This window comes from Micropterus salmoides, unplaced genomic scaffold (assembly GCF_014851395.1).
Source record: "Micropterus salmoides isolate LMB-PRFRI ecotype aquatic unplaced genomic scaffold, ASM1485139v1 Ms_hic_scaffold_15, whole genome shotgun sequence".
NCBI lineage: Eukaryota > Metazoa > Chordata > Actinopteri > Centrarchiformes > Centrarchidae > Micropterus > Micropterus salmoides.
Genome location: NW_024040596.1, coordinates 29,119,973 through 29,137,210, shown reverse-complemented (window position 1 = coordinate 29,137,210; position 17,238 = coordinate 29,119,973). Strand labels below are relative to the sequence as shown.

Sequence of the window (17,238 nt, the reverse complement as noted above, 5' to 3'; positions counted from 1 at the left end):
CACACATCATGAAGTGTGCTAAATGTTAATGAAATGTGCAAAGTGTACCTAGTACTCGCTATAATGTAGTGTGTGGTGCTACGAAGATGACATAAGATTCTTAGTGTTGACTTCTTTTGCTGCAATTCAAGGTTCCCCCAGCACAAAATATGCCCACACTTCAGACTTAGTTCTTTGAGGAATTGGCTAAAAAAGTGCTGTCATTTTATTCCGCCATGTTGTCACTGACCCAAAACAAACAAATTTTCCATGATATGCACATGCGTGCGTGTGTCTCGGAGACTGTAGCTAGCTTTGGTTGATGCTGGAGATTATTTACCGTGAGTAAGCGGGGTAATACAGTGTTATTGATAATTAAAATATGTAAACAGTGATACTAACCGTCAGAAACTCTACCATGGTTTATCATTAAACCGGTAACCGTTTAATCCCTTTTTATATCTATAGATTTTATTGTAGGCAAGTTAAGTTTGCGAGGCTAAATAGTTTGTTAACTCACTGTCGGCCGCTGGCTGCTTAGTCATCACTTTAAAAAACAAAATGTTCATTTAACAAAATGAAATGAAATATAACTACTTTGCCATTAAAAAAAACTGGACTATTTCAATGGCTGCAACAGACACACTCGGGCTGAGAGTTCTGATAAGCTGTCAGACACACCCGGGCTGGGGCTCTACAGTCATGTATCATGTATCTCTGAGCTTTTAGCCCCCTATGAACCAGGATGAGATCCTCTGCTAGGGTGCTGCTAACTATTCTAAGGACTCAGCTAAAAACTAAAGGGGACAGAGCCTTAGTCTTCAGGGCCCGTATAGTCTGGACTAGTCTACCAGAAGAGAACCAGCTCCTAGAGTGAAACTCATTTATACAAAATAGCCTTTAATGTGTGATATATTGACAAGTTTATGTTTTACTTAATTCAAACTACTGAGTGAGGAGTAATTTATTTCCGCGTTACTTGAACATACACTTGTTTTATTTACTGTATTGAGGTCCGATTCTCTATCCTAGCTTTTTTGCATTGTATCACCATCCGGGATAGAGCGCATGTCTTGTGCTTCATAATTAATAAAATCAGCCTTCTACTGCTGAATTACAGCTCCTGATCCCGAGGCATTAAACTGTTTTCGTTTTCACTCCAAAAGTAAAATGTTTACATAAATTTTGTGTTGTTAAAGCCAGAAGATCTCTCAGTGTCTGTACTGTCCCAAACTGTTGCATCGAGTCTGATCACAGATGAGGAGTGATGATTAATCTGAATTAAATAATTATTCATGGGTTTTTTTCTCAGATCTCAAATATGTCTAGGACAAAAAAGTCAGAAATACTGAGTTGTCTTGAGGCAGTTTGAAATTTTATTCCCATTCAAATAACTAGCATGTTTAACCAGAGAGTAAATTAAAAGATAATTTCAGCTGCTTTTTATTCAATCTGAATCCAGGATTTAATTTAAATCATCTAAATCAAATATTTTTCCATCTGAAATCTATTTAAAAACATAAATATCTGAGTATTAAAACACAAATCCGCCAATTAGATTGCATAGATTTGGAAAGAAACCACTACATTTGCCAGTAAACAAACCTCAAAGTCTATATGCTGTGAGGCTGATGTTTAAGAGGTAATAATTTACCATGTTCACAATCTTAGTTTGGTGCAACAGCATGCCAGCATGTGCTTATTAGCACTAAACATATAAGACAGTACAACTGAGGTGAAATTTGGTTATAAATCAGAGTGACAAATTTAAATTGATGATTAAGTCAGGTGATCACCTTAAAGAATGCTCTTGTGGGTAACATGAATATATGTAATATCTGTAACCCAGGTGGGTGTCCATGAAGTCCGTGTGCTGCAGATGCAGGTTTATGTCACAGGAGAGAAGTCTGGTCTGCAGGCTGTGGATGTGTGTTTCTATTTTCTGCTTCTTTGGTCTGATCTGTGCAGAGTGCCGCAGCAGATGAGAAACAGCGGTAGAAAAAAAGCCTCAAAAGACCTAATTTAGGCACAAACACAAGATATGACCTCAACACATCACTGCACTGCTGAGATGACGCACGCAGACATAGCTGCGAGGGGAGATATGCAGTGAAAAAACATTCAAAAACATATGATGTAATGTGTGACATCATCTTCATAGTTTTGGTGTGTAAGTCGATGTGACGGCCCGCGGTCACGCTCTGACTCTGCGGTGTCAGGTATCAGAAGAAAAGACCACTTCCTGCTGGGTTCAGTGATCCTGCTATGCGATCGGGTGTCCCCAGAGTAAAGTCACGACCTCTTCTGATGTACAAAGATCCTCTCTTGAACAGACGCTACAGGAAAACGGACTACAAACATGGCCGTTTGTCAGGGGTCTTTAGTCATAACGGAAAAGTCATATTCTTGACTTTAGGTAGTAGTAGTATGACAAAATAATAATGAACTTAATCAGAAGCTGCTTTATGTATGTGAAGGTTTACACATACAAGGAATTCGTTTTGGTGTTTAACAAAAAAAACTTAGCAGGTAGAAAAATACAAGAAAGATAAAGAGCAAGTACTGTAATCATAAATATGAAACTGACAATAAGCTGAAAAGATGAAAGAATAATAAAGGCTATGTAATTACAGTTGTATATACACTGCCTGTTTTCTAAATTGCTCCCGATGGTTACTGATGATATCATCATCATCCATCATCATCCATCATCCATCTTGGGTTAATTTAACTAATCTAACTTGCAGGCACGAGGTGCGGTACAGTGGATAAGACACATGCCTTTGGTGTGAGCGACCTGGGTTCAATGCCCCACTGTGACACATCCTCCCTGAGCAAGACACTTAACCCCTAGTAAATAGCAATTGTAAGTCGCTTTGAAGAGCCGGGGCCAGCAGGTGTGTTTGCAGTAAAACAAGGTGGAGAATAAATGAGAATTAAAATGATGAGATAAAAAATAACGTACTAGAAATACAAACATGTCACACACTTTGTTAATGAGGGGACATTTGTGTCGTGGTTTCGGTCTCGGTTTCAGAGCCGTTGCAGCCTTATTGGGGTGTGTGTACATGAGAGGCTAAGAGTTTACTGTTTGGCAGGACTGAAGTAGACACCATGCCAACTGTACTTCAGCATTGTAGGGTGGGGTGGCGGGAGGGGGGAATCCTTGGTCCACCTGACAGGAAACGATCTGAGCTGTTGCCTCCTGAAAACAATGGGCTGCGGGAAGTGGTCACTTCCTGTCTCTGTGCTGGTGAGAGGAACAGCATGTCACTGCTCCACCTCACAGTGTCATTAAAAGATAATCGCCAACTACATCCATCTTCAGGTTTACTGCTTGATGTATTTTCTAACAGACTGCTGAAATCCTCTGGATGGATGGCTAACAACCTTAAAGACCAACAGTTAGTAAATCATTGTCACTGTGAGCAAGTAGCATGCTTACTTTAGCATTTAGCTCAAAGCACCATTGTGCAGCCAGCATGAGAAGAAATTCTATTTTTACCCTTCATACACTGTGGCGGGTCTCTGCACAGCTTCAGTCTGTCCTGTTTGATTGTGCTCTGTGATCTCTACTCTGATCTCCTGTTCGTTGTTCCTTCTGTCTGCGGTCTCTGTTCGCTACTCTGAGAGAAACCATTAACTGCTTCACTCAATATGCATCTGGCCCTCCCCTTCTGAGAATAATAAGAGGTTCAAGGTGAAAACTAAGAGAGGGGTTTGTGTTAAAGCATGCCTTCATCAGGGTTAAAGATCAGCATCAGTGTAAGTAAATAATAGGCTTCCTGCATATTTCAGCTCCTGACTGAACTGCAGTGAGCCTTTCACAGTCCATAAAAGTGTCTCTCATCTGCCAGGAGCTGCTCCGCGCCCTAACGTCACCTCATTTGTTATGCAGTACATCAACAAAGCATGAAGAAGAGAGTCCTTCTGTTTCCAGTCCTGGACCATGGCGGACCGCAGTAAAATGCAACACCTGCAGTAAGGAGGTTTGGTACGAGGGAGGAAGCGGCTCCAACATGACGAAGCATTTACCTCAACACGGCGTGAATCTGAAGGAACGCACCGTGTTCGATGTGCCGCTCTCTCCCAGCTACAACGACGCCCCACATACAGCTAACGCTAACAGTAGCAACGTCTCAGGTACAAAACACAGGTGAGCTGACTGAAACCAATGATGTCTACAAAGGATTCAATATATATTTTTCTTAGAGACCAGTCCTCAGAGACGCCCCTCCAGTACAGAGACTCCTTTCACTTAGCCATGAAGGGAAGATGAGCAAGGAGGAAGAGGATGAAGGTCACAGAGCGCTGACAAGATCTGTGGTGAAGGAACCAGAACAGAGATTCAATAAGAACCGGGTTCCATAAGTACAATCAGAATCGATACATCTGAAACAATACCCAACCCTAACTCAGTGTCCTCACAAGTGTAACTAAGAGGGTGTGTGCTTCAGTCCCAGCTGTCATTACGCTCAGGTGTGGCGGGAACACTGAGCGGATAGACCCTCCTCTAACACCAACACATTCCTGGGAATCCACAGCTTCCTCTGTGTGTGTGTGTGTGTGTGTGTGTGTGTGTGTGTGTGTGTGTGTGTGTGTGTGTGTGTGTGTGTAAATTAAATGGAAGGAAGAGCAGTGAGGAAGTGAGGGTGGTAAACTCTGGGCGGTGTATCAAGCCTCAGGGATACATGATGAATCTACCAACACACAGTGACAGCATGCTCTGTTCACTTCATCTCCTGCCTTCCTTCTGTTCCACTGCCGCGCTGTGGCGGATGTCCATCGCAAACATGCCGTCTTCTGGGTTAACCTTCCTTTACGATGGCACTCTGGATACAGCACATGTTCTGCTCCTGAAAACCCAAACTAAACCTGTCCGTTTGTCCTCTCACTCACCAACAGACATGCAGAAGAAGAAGAAAATAGTGGAAAGAAGCAGCAGAGTGAGTTCATTTAGCAATAATCAGCATCGTAAAAGTCACACAATAACAGACACTAACCGATCTAGGCAGCGGTAGCATTTATTTTCAATACTCAGGATAGCCAGCCCTGAGTAGGGTTATACTTTCCTGGCTAGCGTTTTGTTTAAAACACATCAGAAAAGAGTTAAAAGCCCAAGGCGACGTCACCAAATGTCTTGTTTTGTCCAAATTTAGTTGGCAATAATCTAAAACAGACATTTTCTGTCAATCAACTAATCACTACCTGCATAAACTGAAACTGCTTCACAAGAAACTGCGTCCCGTCCACGTTGACTGACTGAAGTGTTTATTATCGTACATTTCACATATAAAACTAACAGAAGCTCAGAAAGAAGAGTGGGAGGATGCAAAATAAAATTTAGAAGCAGATTCTAGTCTTAAATTCACTGCAGGTCTATTTTTATCTGGATGTGTGTGACTGAGAGGAGACGGAGGGTCAGTCAGACACGAAGAAATCCTGCGGATGGTTATTTTGTGAATCACAAAACACGTAATCTTATGTAGTCTCTTTGCGTGGTTCAAACACAACACACACACACACACACACACACACACACACAGGATGTTGTTTCTGTCATTATGACTCACACACACACACACACATTATAGTGTGTGTGTGTGAGTCCACTGAAAAACTACCCAACACTGCAGTAAATGCGTATTGTCTGGAGCTGGGAACGTGGTTGAAAGCCAGCTGCTACTGGACGGACACACAAACACACACAGTTTATATCTGGATTGTAGGACTGATCAGAGTACAGTAAAGTCAGCCAGGGTGTTTCTGCATCATTCTTTCATCTCCAGTAGAAGAAGAACAGAAAGTGAAACAGCCTGCAGCCAAGAACAAAACTAATGAAACACACACACACTTATATACAACCAGTGGTCAATCAGCAGAAAATCGACTGGCACCCATATTATTCATAACATTCTCTAATTCCACCTTCTAATCTGTGAGGATATTACCAACTAAATATCCTCGATCAATATGTTTTGGTCGAACAAAACAAGGAAACTTTCATGGGCATGTTTTTATTCTTTTCAGAGAGTTTACACACCAAACTATGAATCCATTAATTGAGAAAACAGTCCGCTGATGGGAGTAATAGTTGCAGCTCTATAATCAATTCAAACTTCCCACATATCAATATTTGTTGGTTTCTTTAGACAATGATGTTAAACTTAATATCTTTGGGTTCACAGAAAAAACTAGACAGTTGAATATGTCCACTAAATCGATTAATTGACTAAATCTATACTAAAAATAATAAGTAGTTGCAGCCTACAGACTGCCCGGCCGGTTTGGTTTGGAAATCACCTTCCTGTCCTCCTGGATTCAGGTGACATCCACCATCTTTAAAAAAAAAAAAATCCCCCACAACTCCAATGTCTTTCCTCTGAGATCATAATGATTAGGCCTATTACTACCTGTTACTATGTTTAGATCTGCAATTCAAGATTGATTATATACTTGATAAAATGACAAAACAGCTCTGAAACCCAGAGCAAAATTGCGACACAAACGTCCACAGAGCTCTCATTTCAGGCTTGTGCAGACTACACGACTTGCCGTCTTGTGACGGGAGTCTTGAAGTTGTTGTGGCGTTCACACTACGTGACTGATCGTGGGGGGTCACACACACTACGGGAGCTGACAACAACTCTGTCGCCCGACGCTGGTCTCCAAACCGCGTTTTGTCAAGCAGAGGTGAAATGTGAAACGGGAAATGACGTGAACCTGCACACAAAACAGCTGTTGTTTGTTATTATAAAGCTAGCTATTATAAAGACAAAGAATATGAGTGAAAGAATGGATTAGCACACATTAGTTTTTTGGCACTAATAAAATAGCTTTTTCAGTCCACTAGAAAAAGAGTTTTGCTTTGGGGACACAATTGGATGTTGGGAAAAAGATAAACATTTTAAAATCGCAATAATATCGTATCGTGACATAAGTATCGTGATAATATCGTATCGGGTCTCTGGTGATTCCCACCCCTAACGGTCGCCGAGCTCTCCGACCGGCAAATCGGGCTCAAAATCATGTAATGTGAATTAGGCTTAAGTGATGGCCGCGCCTGGGAGGGGAAGGGGGAGGGGGGTAGAGGTGTATAAAGTATATCTAATAGGTTATTTCATCATTTTAATTGTAGAGTAATTGTACGGTCACTGTCGCTCCGTACTTATCTGTCCGCATCTTGTAACGTAATACCAGCTAACAATTCTCTCTGTGTTTCTCAACAAAATGCTAAAATGGGTCGCCAAATATACTTTGGCAGCTGTTAGGGCGCATTCACACTAGGCACACTTGCCTTGTTTTGTGCCCGAGCACGACTGTCCCCCCTTTCCACTCCCACGCTGGACCAAACTCACTTTGCTCCTAACAATTCGTTTACGTCTACGTCATCACTCTTTCGAACCCCCCCCCCAAAAAAAACAAAACGCTATCTCTCGCACAGCACAGCAGAGTCCATGTACGAGTTCCGTGCTCGGGCACTGTTAGCATCCACACTATGTGTACTGTGTCCGAGCCCACATCTTCAAGTGGGCCCGGGCACAGTACAGAGCGATCACACTGGTCAAACGAACTGGACTTTTGGGCTTAAACGTGCTCGAGCATGGTACGGATCGCCTAGTGTGAGTACGCCCTTAATGTCCCTGGGCAGTAGTGTACCAGGGTGGCCCGCCCAATTAAAGTACATGTAGGAAACACTGTATTTAAAGTTAGGGTGAGCTGTAGGCCAATATTTTGTAAATGTTACACTGTGTACTTATTTTATTGTCTTCTAACTGTGTGTGTCACATGACTATTTTGGTCTATTCATGATTAAGTGATCATGCCTGTAAGTTAGACTAGTTTAATTAACCAAAGGTGGATGATAATAATAATAATAATAATAATAATGATAATTAAAAAACAGGAAAATAAACCTAGTTATGAACCAAACTCTGGCTCAAAAATTTAGGTCTGAACCGAACTGTGGATTTGGAGAATCATTACACCCCTAATAATGAATCAATAATGTAGACGATCACATTTACATGAAGAAATAAAACTTTCACAGCAGCTCAAACTAAAATACTATTCCTCAGAACTACACCAACTGTTTACCTTTAAATCCTCAACAGGTCGGCAGTTACAGGACACACACACACACACACACACACACACACACACAAGTGATACCACCATATGAGCTGACTGAAAGCAGACTGGCTGGTTGGTTGGGTCTAGAAATCACCTTCTTTCACCTTTCTGCTCCTGGTCTCAGCTGATAACTTTAAATAATTCCCCACAACGACATGAATAACTTGACTCTTCTTATCAAATCTCAGTTCTGGTTCCTTCACCACAGATCTTGTCAGCGTTTGGTGACCTTCATCCTCTTCCTCCTTGCACATCTTCCCCTTCATGGCTAAAGTGAAAGGAGTCTCTGTAGTAGAGGTTGTACTAGATTTATTCTTCCCTCCTCTGTGTCTTTGTTTGGGGAAGTAACCTCTTTAAATGTGCATGTGGCACCTTTTCAGTTCAATGAGAAATGAATTCATTTTGATTCAGTTAGAAACTCCTGCACTTTCATAGCTCCTGCGTTTCAGCAGCTTTTCTGTTTATGTTCAAATCTTTCTGCATATTCAGAATCTCTCCCACAGATCTGTGTTCTGACAAAAAAGTCACATTACGAGACTAACGTCATTATTCAATAGGAGCTTATAATATTTTTACTACCTGCCATATACTCTGCTGTGCATTACGTTATTGCTCCGCTGGTGGTTTCCCTTTCAGACTGACACAGTTTGGGACTGTATGTTAGGATGTGAAACCAAAACTAACCAACAAAACTTGTGGTCAGGCAGAAATCTCACCACAAATCCACACATATCAACTTCAGCAGCTCTGATAAAGTGCAGCTCACAGTCCCAAACAGAGCAAGTTAGCGCTTTAGTTTTGAAATGTTTAAATTGTAGAAAACTCTACCAGCTACGTTACTTCTCGGTCACAAGCTGGCTGCGACTCAAAGCGCGAGTGGGGGGTCACTTGATTACTATCACAGATTACGCCGGTGTCACGTCAGCTGGGCGGAGTTGACACACTCCACAAGTCAATGTCAGTTCAGTTTGTCATTTGTCAAGTGAGAGTGATAAATAAACACACATATGATCCCTTTTGTCCCGGAGAATATTTCTGTTAGTCCCAAATAGTGGTCGACCGATAAATCGGTCTGGCCGATTACTGGCGCCGATATTCAGCATGTTTCCAATAATCTGCATCGGTCATTTTAAAAACAGATAGCCGATAAAATTATTTAAGAAAAAATTTTGCTCCTTTGGCTCTGATGCAGCCGCCTCTCTGTCTGCTGGAGCCCACAGAGTGGTGAGACAGTACTAGCTGATTGGTTACAAGTTACAAGAGTAATAGCCTATCGACACTGACTACTGTGCAGAAGTAACCAATAGAACGAGCGAGCCATCAGGCTGCAGCCCCTCTCTTCCTCTTGCCGCATGCGCACACAGTGGAGCAAAGTGAGCGGAGCTGATCAGTGTAGATTACACCAGTTAACCATACCTACGCTTGTTACTGTAAGTAAGTGCAGCAAAACCGGCAGTACTAGTAAAAGGCTGATACTGCATCAGTACAACAAGCAGGAACGTGCACCAAGCGATATTTTAATCTGCTGTGTCTCATCCACCGCAGCTGTGTTTTGGTTTTACACAAGCACATGTGCTAGCTCGGTAATAGCTGTCTCTGTCTCTAGCCTGTTTAGCTGAGATGCTACGTACCTTAAAATTTAGCAGATCCTTGTAAACTCAGCTGCTTGAGAGAAACCAGCTCCTCTCTACAGCAGCAGAGGGAGGAGGAGGACTGCTACAGACTGCTGTCTAAACTTAACTCAGTATTTTGGTGTCAGGAATATAGTTTATTTAACATGTTCCATTTGTTTCCAGTGAGATACTGATTTTATCAAGTGACTTTGCTGCTGTGAACTTTACTTTTGTTGCTGTTCTGAAAACAGTTAATTATAATAAAATATTAAATTTGATTACTGTTCTGAATTTATTCTTTTTTAAATAACATTTTTAAAGGCAATTATTTAGTATTGAAAAACCAATAAGAGTATAGATAAAGAATAGAACCAATAAATAGTATCAATAAAATCCTACCAATATAAAATAAACATATCGGTGAATCCCTTGTCCCACACACATTTTTTATCGTCCCCGGGATGAAGTTGGTCTCGAGCCCTGTACCTCACCCTAATCAAGAATGTCCTCCAGCAGAGACGCTCTGAAAACCTCCTCCGTAATTAAATATCACATCTCTTTGGTGTGGCCGTTCAGCAGCTCTACAAAACACTCGCCTTCACGTGTGGTCAGACATCACGTCCTACAGATGAGCTCTTCTCCAGCATAACCTGACCCTTAGTCACAGGAAGGTTTAAGGAAACCAGCTGCAGCTTGTGTTTCATTACAAGTTGAGGCTTGTGTGACCGCTGATATGAACCGAGGCTGAACCACAGATTTTATAGGTACGTGTGCGTGCATGTGCTGCGCCTGACAACCTGCTCCTGAGTGCAGTTCAGCAGATTTTTGTAAAGCGTGTGTGTGTGTGTGTGTGCGCGCTCATCTATCACACTGACTCACTCTGTTCTTTCTCGTCTCATTTAATTTCACGGGGGTTGATCACAGTCGTTGGTGATAAACTGTTTACTACCATCAGAGCAGCGTGTTCATGATCTGATAAATAAAGTCACTCCTTGCAGCTTTTTAATGCAGGGCTCCAGACTAACTTTTTGCACTGGTTGCACTGCTGCGCCTACGTTTTTCATTTAGCTGCACTGCCATAAAATTCAGGTGCATCAAAATTTCTCACAGCAACCTAAGCGCCATAACAGTATATTCTAACCTTCTGTCGTTTCCCAAATATATTGATAGTTATGTAAATTATTATAAACAGGAACACTTGCAGATAAATGTTGCATTATTGTAAAACAAATCTTGTCTTGGTAGCCATTTCCTCCAAGCTCCCAGGAAGTGCTCCGTGCTTTGAAGCTAGTTTCATTAGCGGCCAAAGAAGCAGCTGTAAAACGGTGGATACTTTCTTCTGAGCGACACAACGGCATGATGATCTGAATTTGATCCATTTGGTTGATAACATTTGGAAAGTCAAGAAGAGACGCATGATTATTATCTTACCCCCATTCAAGTTAAGCCTTAAGCATTTCACGTGTGTTTTCTAGACAATCTGTGGTTTGGAGACCAGCGTCGGGTGACAGAGCCGCTGTCAGCTCCTGTCGTGCGTGACCCCCTATCACCAATCAGTCACGTAGTGTGAACGCCAAAACAACTTCAGACTCCCATTACAACACGGCATGTTATGTACTGCGAACAGCGGTCAATCTGCCAAAGCTGAAAGTCGTGTGGTCTGCACAAGCCTTTAGCGGAGGCTAAACAGGAAGTTAGCTGGCTTACTGGCAGAAGTCAACAAAGCGCAACATGGAAGCCCAACCCCTAACTAGAGTTTTGGTGGTGTAATTGCAGAGCGACGCAGACACCAACACACAAGTATAAATACAAGAGTACGTGTGTCACCAACGACCCATAGACGTAGGCGTCGAGTCGCAGCAGGAGTATCAATCCAGCGTCCCTTCTTTGCTTTTGATTGGCTCTAACCCTTTTCCTTCAGTGAGTTTTGGGTAGCCGACAAAAAATTGTCCCGCAAAATGATCAAGAAAACATTTTGGTTGCACTCTGGAGCCCTGTAATATATGATGAGTTGTTTAAGTCTGCCTGGCAGTGAACAATAAAACGGAGACACCTGAAGCTGCAGTCTGTGGGTCAGATTAATGAAGCCTCGTCGCCTGCAGAGCTGCACAATCACACATTGCTGCATGTGTTTATTAAACACTGATCTTTGTTCTCATCTAAAAGCTCCTGCTGCTCATTCAGACTTGGGGCCTCATTTATAAAAATGTTCTTAGATTTAAACTTAATAATTTCCAACGGTGTGCTTACGTGCGATTCATAAAAGATACTGAGCATGAAAAACCATGCTTATGCAGGTTTAAACAAGATCTATAAACTTCAAATTAACTTTCCAGCACAAATGAGGGTTAGGTCAGGAACAGCCATGGACCAAAAGAGAAAAGCAAACTTTGTGGAAGACGAGATCACAGAGATGGTGGAGAAGACTGACGCCAGGCAACACAAATTATTCGGTGGGTAAAATAGTAGTTGACAGACATAGCCAAACACACAGCTTTGAAGGGATAACTCCTGTAACATTGTTTATAAAGCTAATGCAAAGTTCACATAACATGACCGGCAGGAAAATCTCTTCCGTCAAGTCTACACTTTGCTTAGAGATAAGACAATTTCCAGTAAATGTAAGGTTTTATAAATAACCCGATACCCAAAGCCCAGGTGTCGGTATCAGGACTGAAAAAGTCAGCTCGGTGCATCTCTAGTTAAAAGCTCATTCGGGGTCTTTACGGGTTCTGTTATTGAGGAGACTTTAAGTAGTCTAAGTATTTAGGATCACCCCTAAAAGGTCTGATTTGATCTTCTGTAATTAAATGATGTTCAGCACCATAACTGTTAAACAGAAACAAATCTTCTCTCCAAACACCAACTCACAATATGCCAAAAGCACAATAATCCCCAAACAAGGGACAGAAATGTTTAAAGATGAAACCTCAACGATCAGCAGGTTGAATCCAAACCCAGTGACCCAGATCCAGTCTGTAATGCTGTTAACCTGAACCACACGGCCTCCACACCGTCTGACTTCATGTTGTGTGTGTGTTTCTGTAAACCTGACCCACGGTGGTTATGCAAGCCACGTTTCTTTTTTTGGTGTACATAAACAAAGTGAAGCACGGCTACGTAACGTCACCGAGCCTTTTCAAGCCCAGCTGATGCTGCTGTGAAGACAACGGATAAGGAGATGGTTTCGGTTTTACAAGGGCGAGGTTTGGGGAACAGAATAATGGAGGTGAATGGAACTTAGTTTGTACTGGAAAAACATCCAGCTGCATCTTTCTTCCTGTTACAGTGTGAAGGAACAGCCCTCATGAAAACAGACGAGATCTCAAAATCTATCCTGATTGACAGGTCACCATGGTAGCAACTTGTCAATCACAATGTAGCCCCGACATAAAGCCTCCCCTATTTTCTGGTCTATTTTCCTCTAAATGGGACCATAATTTACTAAATGAACATCATGCTGTGTTGAAGAAGACTTGAAACTAGCGACTGAGACCATAAACTCATCAGGAAAGTCTTTACTGAGGTAATAAATCAGCTGAGAAGTAGCTTAATTTTCTCATAGACTTATATAGGCTGTGTTCGAAACGGAAGGCAGTTGCCTCGCTGCCTCGATACCGTAATAGACAGCTGCCTCAGAAGGCATCACTTTCAAGTGAAGGCAGCTCTGTTTACATTGGTTTCAAACAGCCTTCTAGGGCAGCACTTACGGCAACGTGGGATGTCAGCACGCCGCCTAGCCTTAGCATAAGCTAACTAGCTATTGAAAAGCCAAACGGCTAACAGACGCCTCAGAAATCATACTGAACAAACTTGGTTGGTTACAGTCACGGGCTGATATGATAGGTCAGTGTTTAGTTCTCGCTAGATTTTCAAAAATCAAAGCGAGAAAACTACTAAAAACCTTTAAAAACGTATATTTGTGTACAAATTCGGCTCGTTTATCCGCCATCATGACCAGTTTTCGAAAGCTCCGGCGGCCGCAGACGCGCTGCTTTATGGATAATAGTCGGCATTAAGTCATCATTGATGCTGCCTTCAAAACTGGCCGTTACTGGGGCAGCTTGAAGGCATCTCAGGAGACAGGAAGAGATCGTTCAAGCAGTTTCGAACAGCACTCAACGCCTCGCTGTCCTGTTAGACAACTTCTGAGACAGCAGTTTAGCCTGTTTCCAACACAGCCTTAGAGTCACGCTTCTTTCTGCAACCAGTGGAGTCGCCCCCTGCTGGCTTTTAGAGAGAATGCAGGTTTAAGATACTTCCACGTTGGCTTCAGTCATGACAGCTGGATGCTAGCGCTGATTAGCTTAGCAATGCAGCTCTAACATGTTGATGACGTGTATTGTGAAAGAGGAGAGGTGTAGTTCATAGAGCGGTTTCAACACAAACAGACTTTCTAGACGGACAAAATTTTATCTTTCAAACTGACAAACATCAGTGTAATTCAAGGTACAGCTCAAATGTGATATTAAAAAAATAGTTGCCTCTCACAGTTGACTGTCATACATATTTATTGCGATACAAGGTCCCATGGGGTGGAAGTGGAAGGGAAGGCAGAGACTAAGTGAGTGAACTGACCCTTTAAGGTGTGACACTGATAGTGTGTGACCAGCCTGCTCTTAAGTCATTACTGATTTACAGCACATTAAATCAGCTAAAACAGGTTCTCTGTGCACATGGATGCATGTCTACCCAGGGGCTGCAGGTCACTATATAACATAACAAACCCGGTCTCTGCGTCTTTACATATACAGTCCCTGTGTGTAAAGACAAACTGCACAACACACACTGAGTCAGTCCTGGTTCATCCCGCTCTCCATGGTTTATTTACAGCTGTAAATGGATTTAAAGGAAGTGGTGGGGAATTCCACCGTAGGCCCACTAAACAGTCAGACCCTGCAGACTGCACACTTGAGGATCTTTTCCAAGAGCGTCTCACCCAAAACCCTGTCCCCAGTGTCATGTGGTGAGTAGTCAGTGTGACCACTCAGCTGGACACTAATAATACCGGAGGAGTTCACATCCTCGGTGTGTCCAGGTGAAGCAGACCTGTCATTTAAATTAAATCCACACATACAGAGAAGCTACTCACACCCCAGGGAGGTTGCGGGTTCGACTCCCGGTGTGGCCCAAGTATAAATAAGCTGTTCTGATTGTGAGAGTAACGGAAATGCCAGCACTAACTGTAAATAAAAGTACAACGGTCAGGGAGGAAAGTATCCACGTTGCTGAGAATCGTTAAGTCACCGCACAGCACCGGGTCTATTTCTATAAAGCTACCCGGGGATAGGTGTGGAAGAGCCGCCTACCTGCTTCCACCGTGTCCGTCAGGTCATGGTTGGCGGCTGTCCGGGGAAACTCCTTCAGTTTTCGGGAGCTGAGGTTGAGCACGCCGCTGGCCGCCGCCTCCTCCAGCGCCCGCTCCAAGCCCCGGTTAGGAGGCAGGTTGGCGCCGCCGATGTGAGACTGGATCGACGGGGAAGAGCAGAGCTGGGAGTGGGGAGGACGAGCCGACTCCGGCCCCAGCGTCGCCATAATATCCCCGCTTCTTCTCCGCTGTTCTCCGCGGTTATATCCGAGAAATAGAGCGCGTGGAGCTAGCTAACGTTCAGGCACACCGCGAGACATACAGGCGTGCCGTCTCGTGCCGCGCAGCCACTTTCCTTCCAGATGCTCGCCGCCGCGTCCGCCTCCTGTCTGCGCGCTACGTCAAGCGTCAAAGATCAGACAGCGGCGCGGCATCCGGCCGTCAACGTTCAAAATAAAATAAAGCCAACAAAGTTGTTGTGTCTTTTACTTTTACTGTTTTGACAGTTTCTCCATAAATTATTATTCAAGTTGGATAAAAATCAATGTCTCACACAATGCTGTAATGAAGAACATTTAAAAAAAATTTAGAACCTGTGACAGATTTGTTTTTGCATTAGCTTATTTAGGAGTTTCCATAAATACTTTCTATAGTGATAATAACGCTTTATAACTCTTACTCTATATAATAATAATATTAATGATAATTTATTATTAATAATAATCTTATTTATAGAGCACAAAAACATTTTACGAAGTGCTTTCACAAGTGCAAAAATAATAAAACAGATAACAAGACACACAGTAAAAGCAAGAAAACACTTAAGAAATTAAAATACAGTTCCAATAAAAAAATTGCCTAAAAAAATAAAATCAACTAAAATCAGGAAAGGCTATACTATAAAAGAGTTCACTGACTCAGCCGGCTTTATTCTAACATTTAACATTTATATATATTTATTTCTGTGTATATCAATGTTTTTTAAACCAGTTAACTTGAAAGAATGACTGATTTTAATGTCCATTAAGTTAATTTAAATGCTGCCCTGCGATGGCCTGGCGACCTGTCCTGACGATGGATGGATGGGTAATTTCAATGCTGAACTGCGTTACATATTTTATGCTGAAGAATTCTGAAGAAAACGTGCCCTCTATGTTTCCGGTTGCCCTCTGCATTTCTCTGGCTTGACGCAGCTCACTCAATGCGGCTGCGCACTGTCCTGTGCAGCTGTGAGACAGCAAAGAACAGCAGAAACTCTGTAAATAGCGACACCTGCTGATCAGAAACACCACCTGCTGCACTCCTGAAGGTGTTACCACATGTAGAATCCGAATCACACCAGAGTGTTACTGTATGTCACAGTGATAACATATGTTTCTACCATGTGGACCCCAAATCCTCGTCCTCTTGCGGGCCCATAAACCAACTAAACCTCATGCATAGCCTATTTATTGAAAACAGATTTTATCATAATAATTTTGAATGTTGTGCCTCAGATTTGTGAAGTGATCCACTGTTTTGCATAAAGTGTTTGTTCTGATCATTAAGAAATGTTTAAATTTAATTTTCACTTAGGAGCAAAAATCAGCCTTTAAACCTTAAAGAAATAATTGTTTGACATTTATCCTGATAATTATCAATATAGAATGTTTTGAACTTTTTTATCATGAGAACATTTGTGGTCGTATCGCCCAGCCCTACTTTCAGTTAAAGTGTCACAGCAGGAGTTTGCTTTGTTTGCAGAATATATTTGACATTTGAAATGATGAAGGCACTTCAAAATGTAAACCATACCTTGGTGTTTCTAAATTCTTTTTACCGATGTACTTAAGATTTTATTAAACTCTTCTCTTTTTTTTAACCTTTTTACAAAATTAACTAACACAAAAGGAAGATCTTGGGTAGATAATAAATATGAAACAAAATTTAAATCATGCTCCAAACTAAAAAGAAATGAGGTCTGAATTGGAACACTAAGCTTGTTTACTAAATATTTAGTAAATGCTGATGGAAGAAACCATAAAGTGCCTCTTTGGATGGAAAAAACTGAATGGAAATGCTGTGCAGAAGATGAAGTGACCCATCAATCAGTTTGGAAACGTTTTAACCTCACGACTGCAGTTAACATGGCTAACCACATTTTTAAAGTGTTTGTTTTTCAACTAAATATCACAGAAAGTAAACATTTTACTGAGTCTACATTTT

The 17,238-nt window shown here is 42.0% G+C and overlaps 1 protein-coding gene across 5 annotated transcripts in view; it reads right to left on the bottom strand.

Annotated features, from left to right (window-relative positions):
* The window catches only part of LOC119903399 (leucine-rich repeat and calponin homology domain-containing protein 1-like), a 107,481-nt gene extending 92,059 nt beyond the window's left edge, over positions 1–15,422 (bottom strand). For 2 of the 5 annotated variants that reach the window (XM_038719531.1, XM_038719533.1), the window contains exon 1: positions 15,035–15,421. In XM_038719531.1, coding sequence (XP_038575459.1) covers positions 15,035–15,260 — 226 coding nt within the window. In that variant the 5' untranslated portion in view covers positions 15,261–15,421. Of the gene's footprint in view, positions 1–15,034 lie in introns of all 5 variants that reach the window. The other 3 variants (XM_038719532.1, XM_038719534.1, XM_038719536.1) reach the window with 3 other exon arrangements.
* Positions 15,423–17,238: the final 1,816 nt, after the last annotated feature.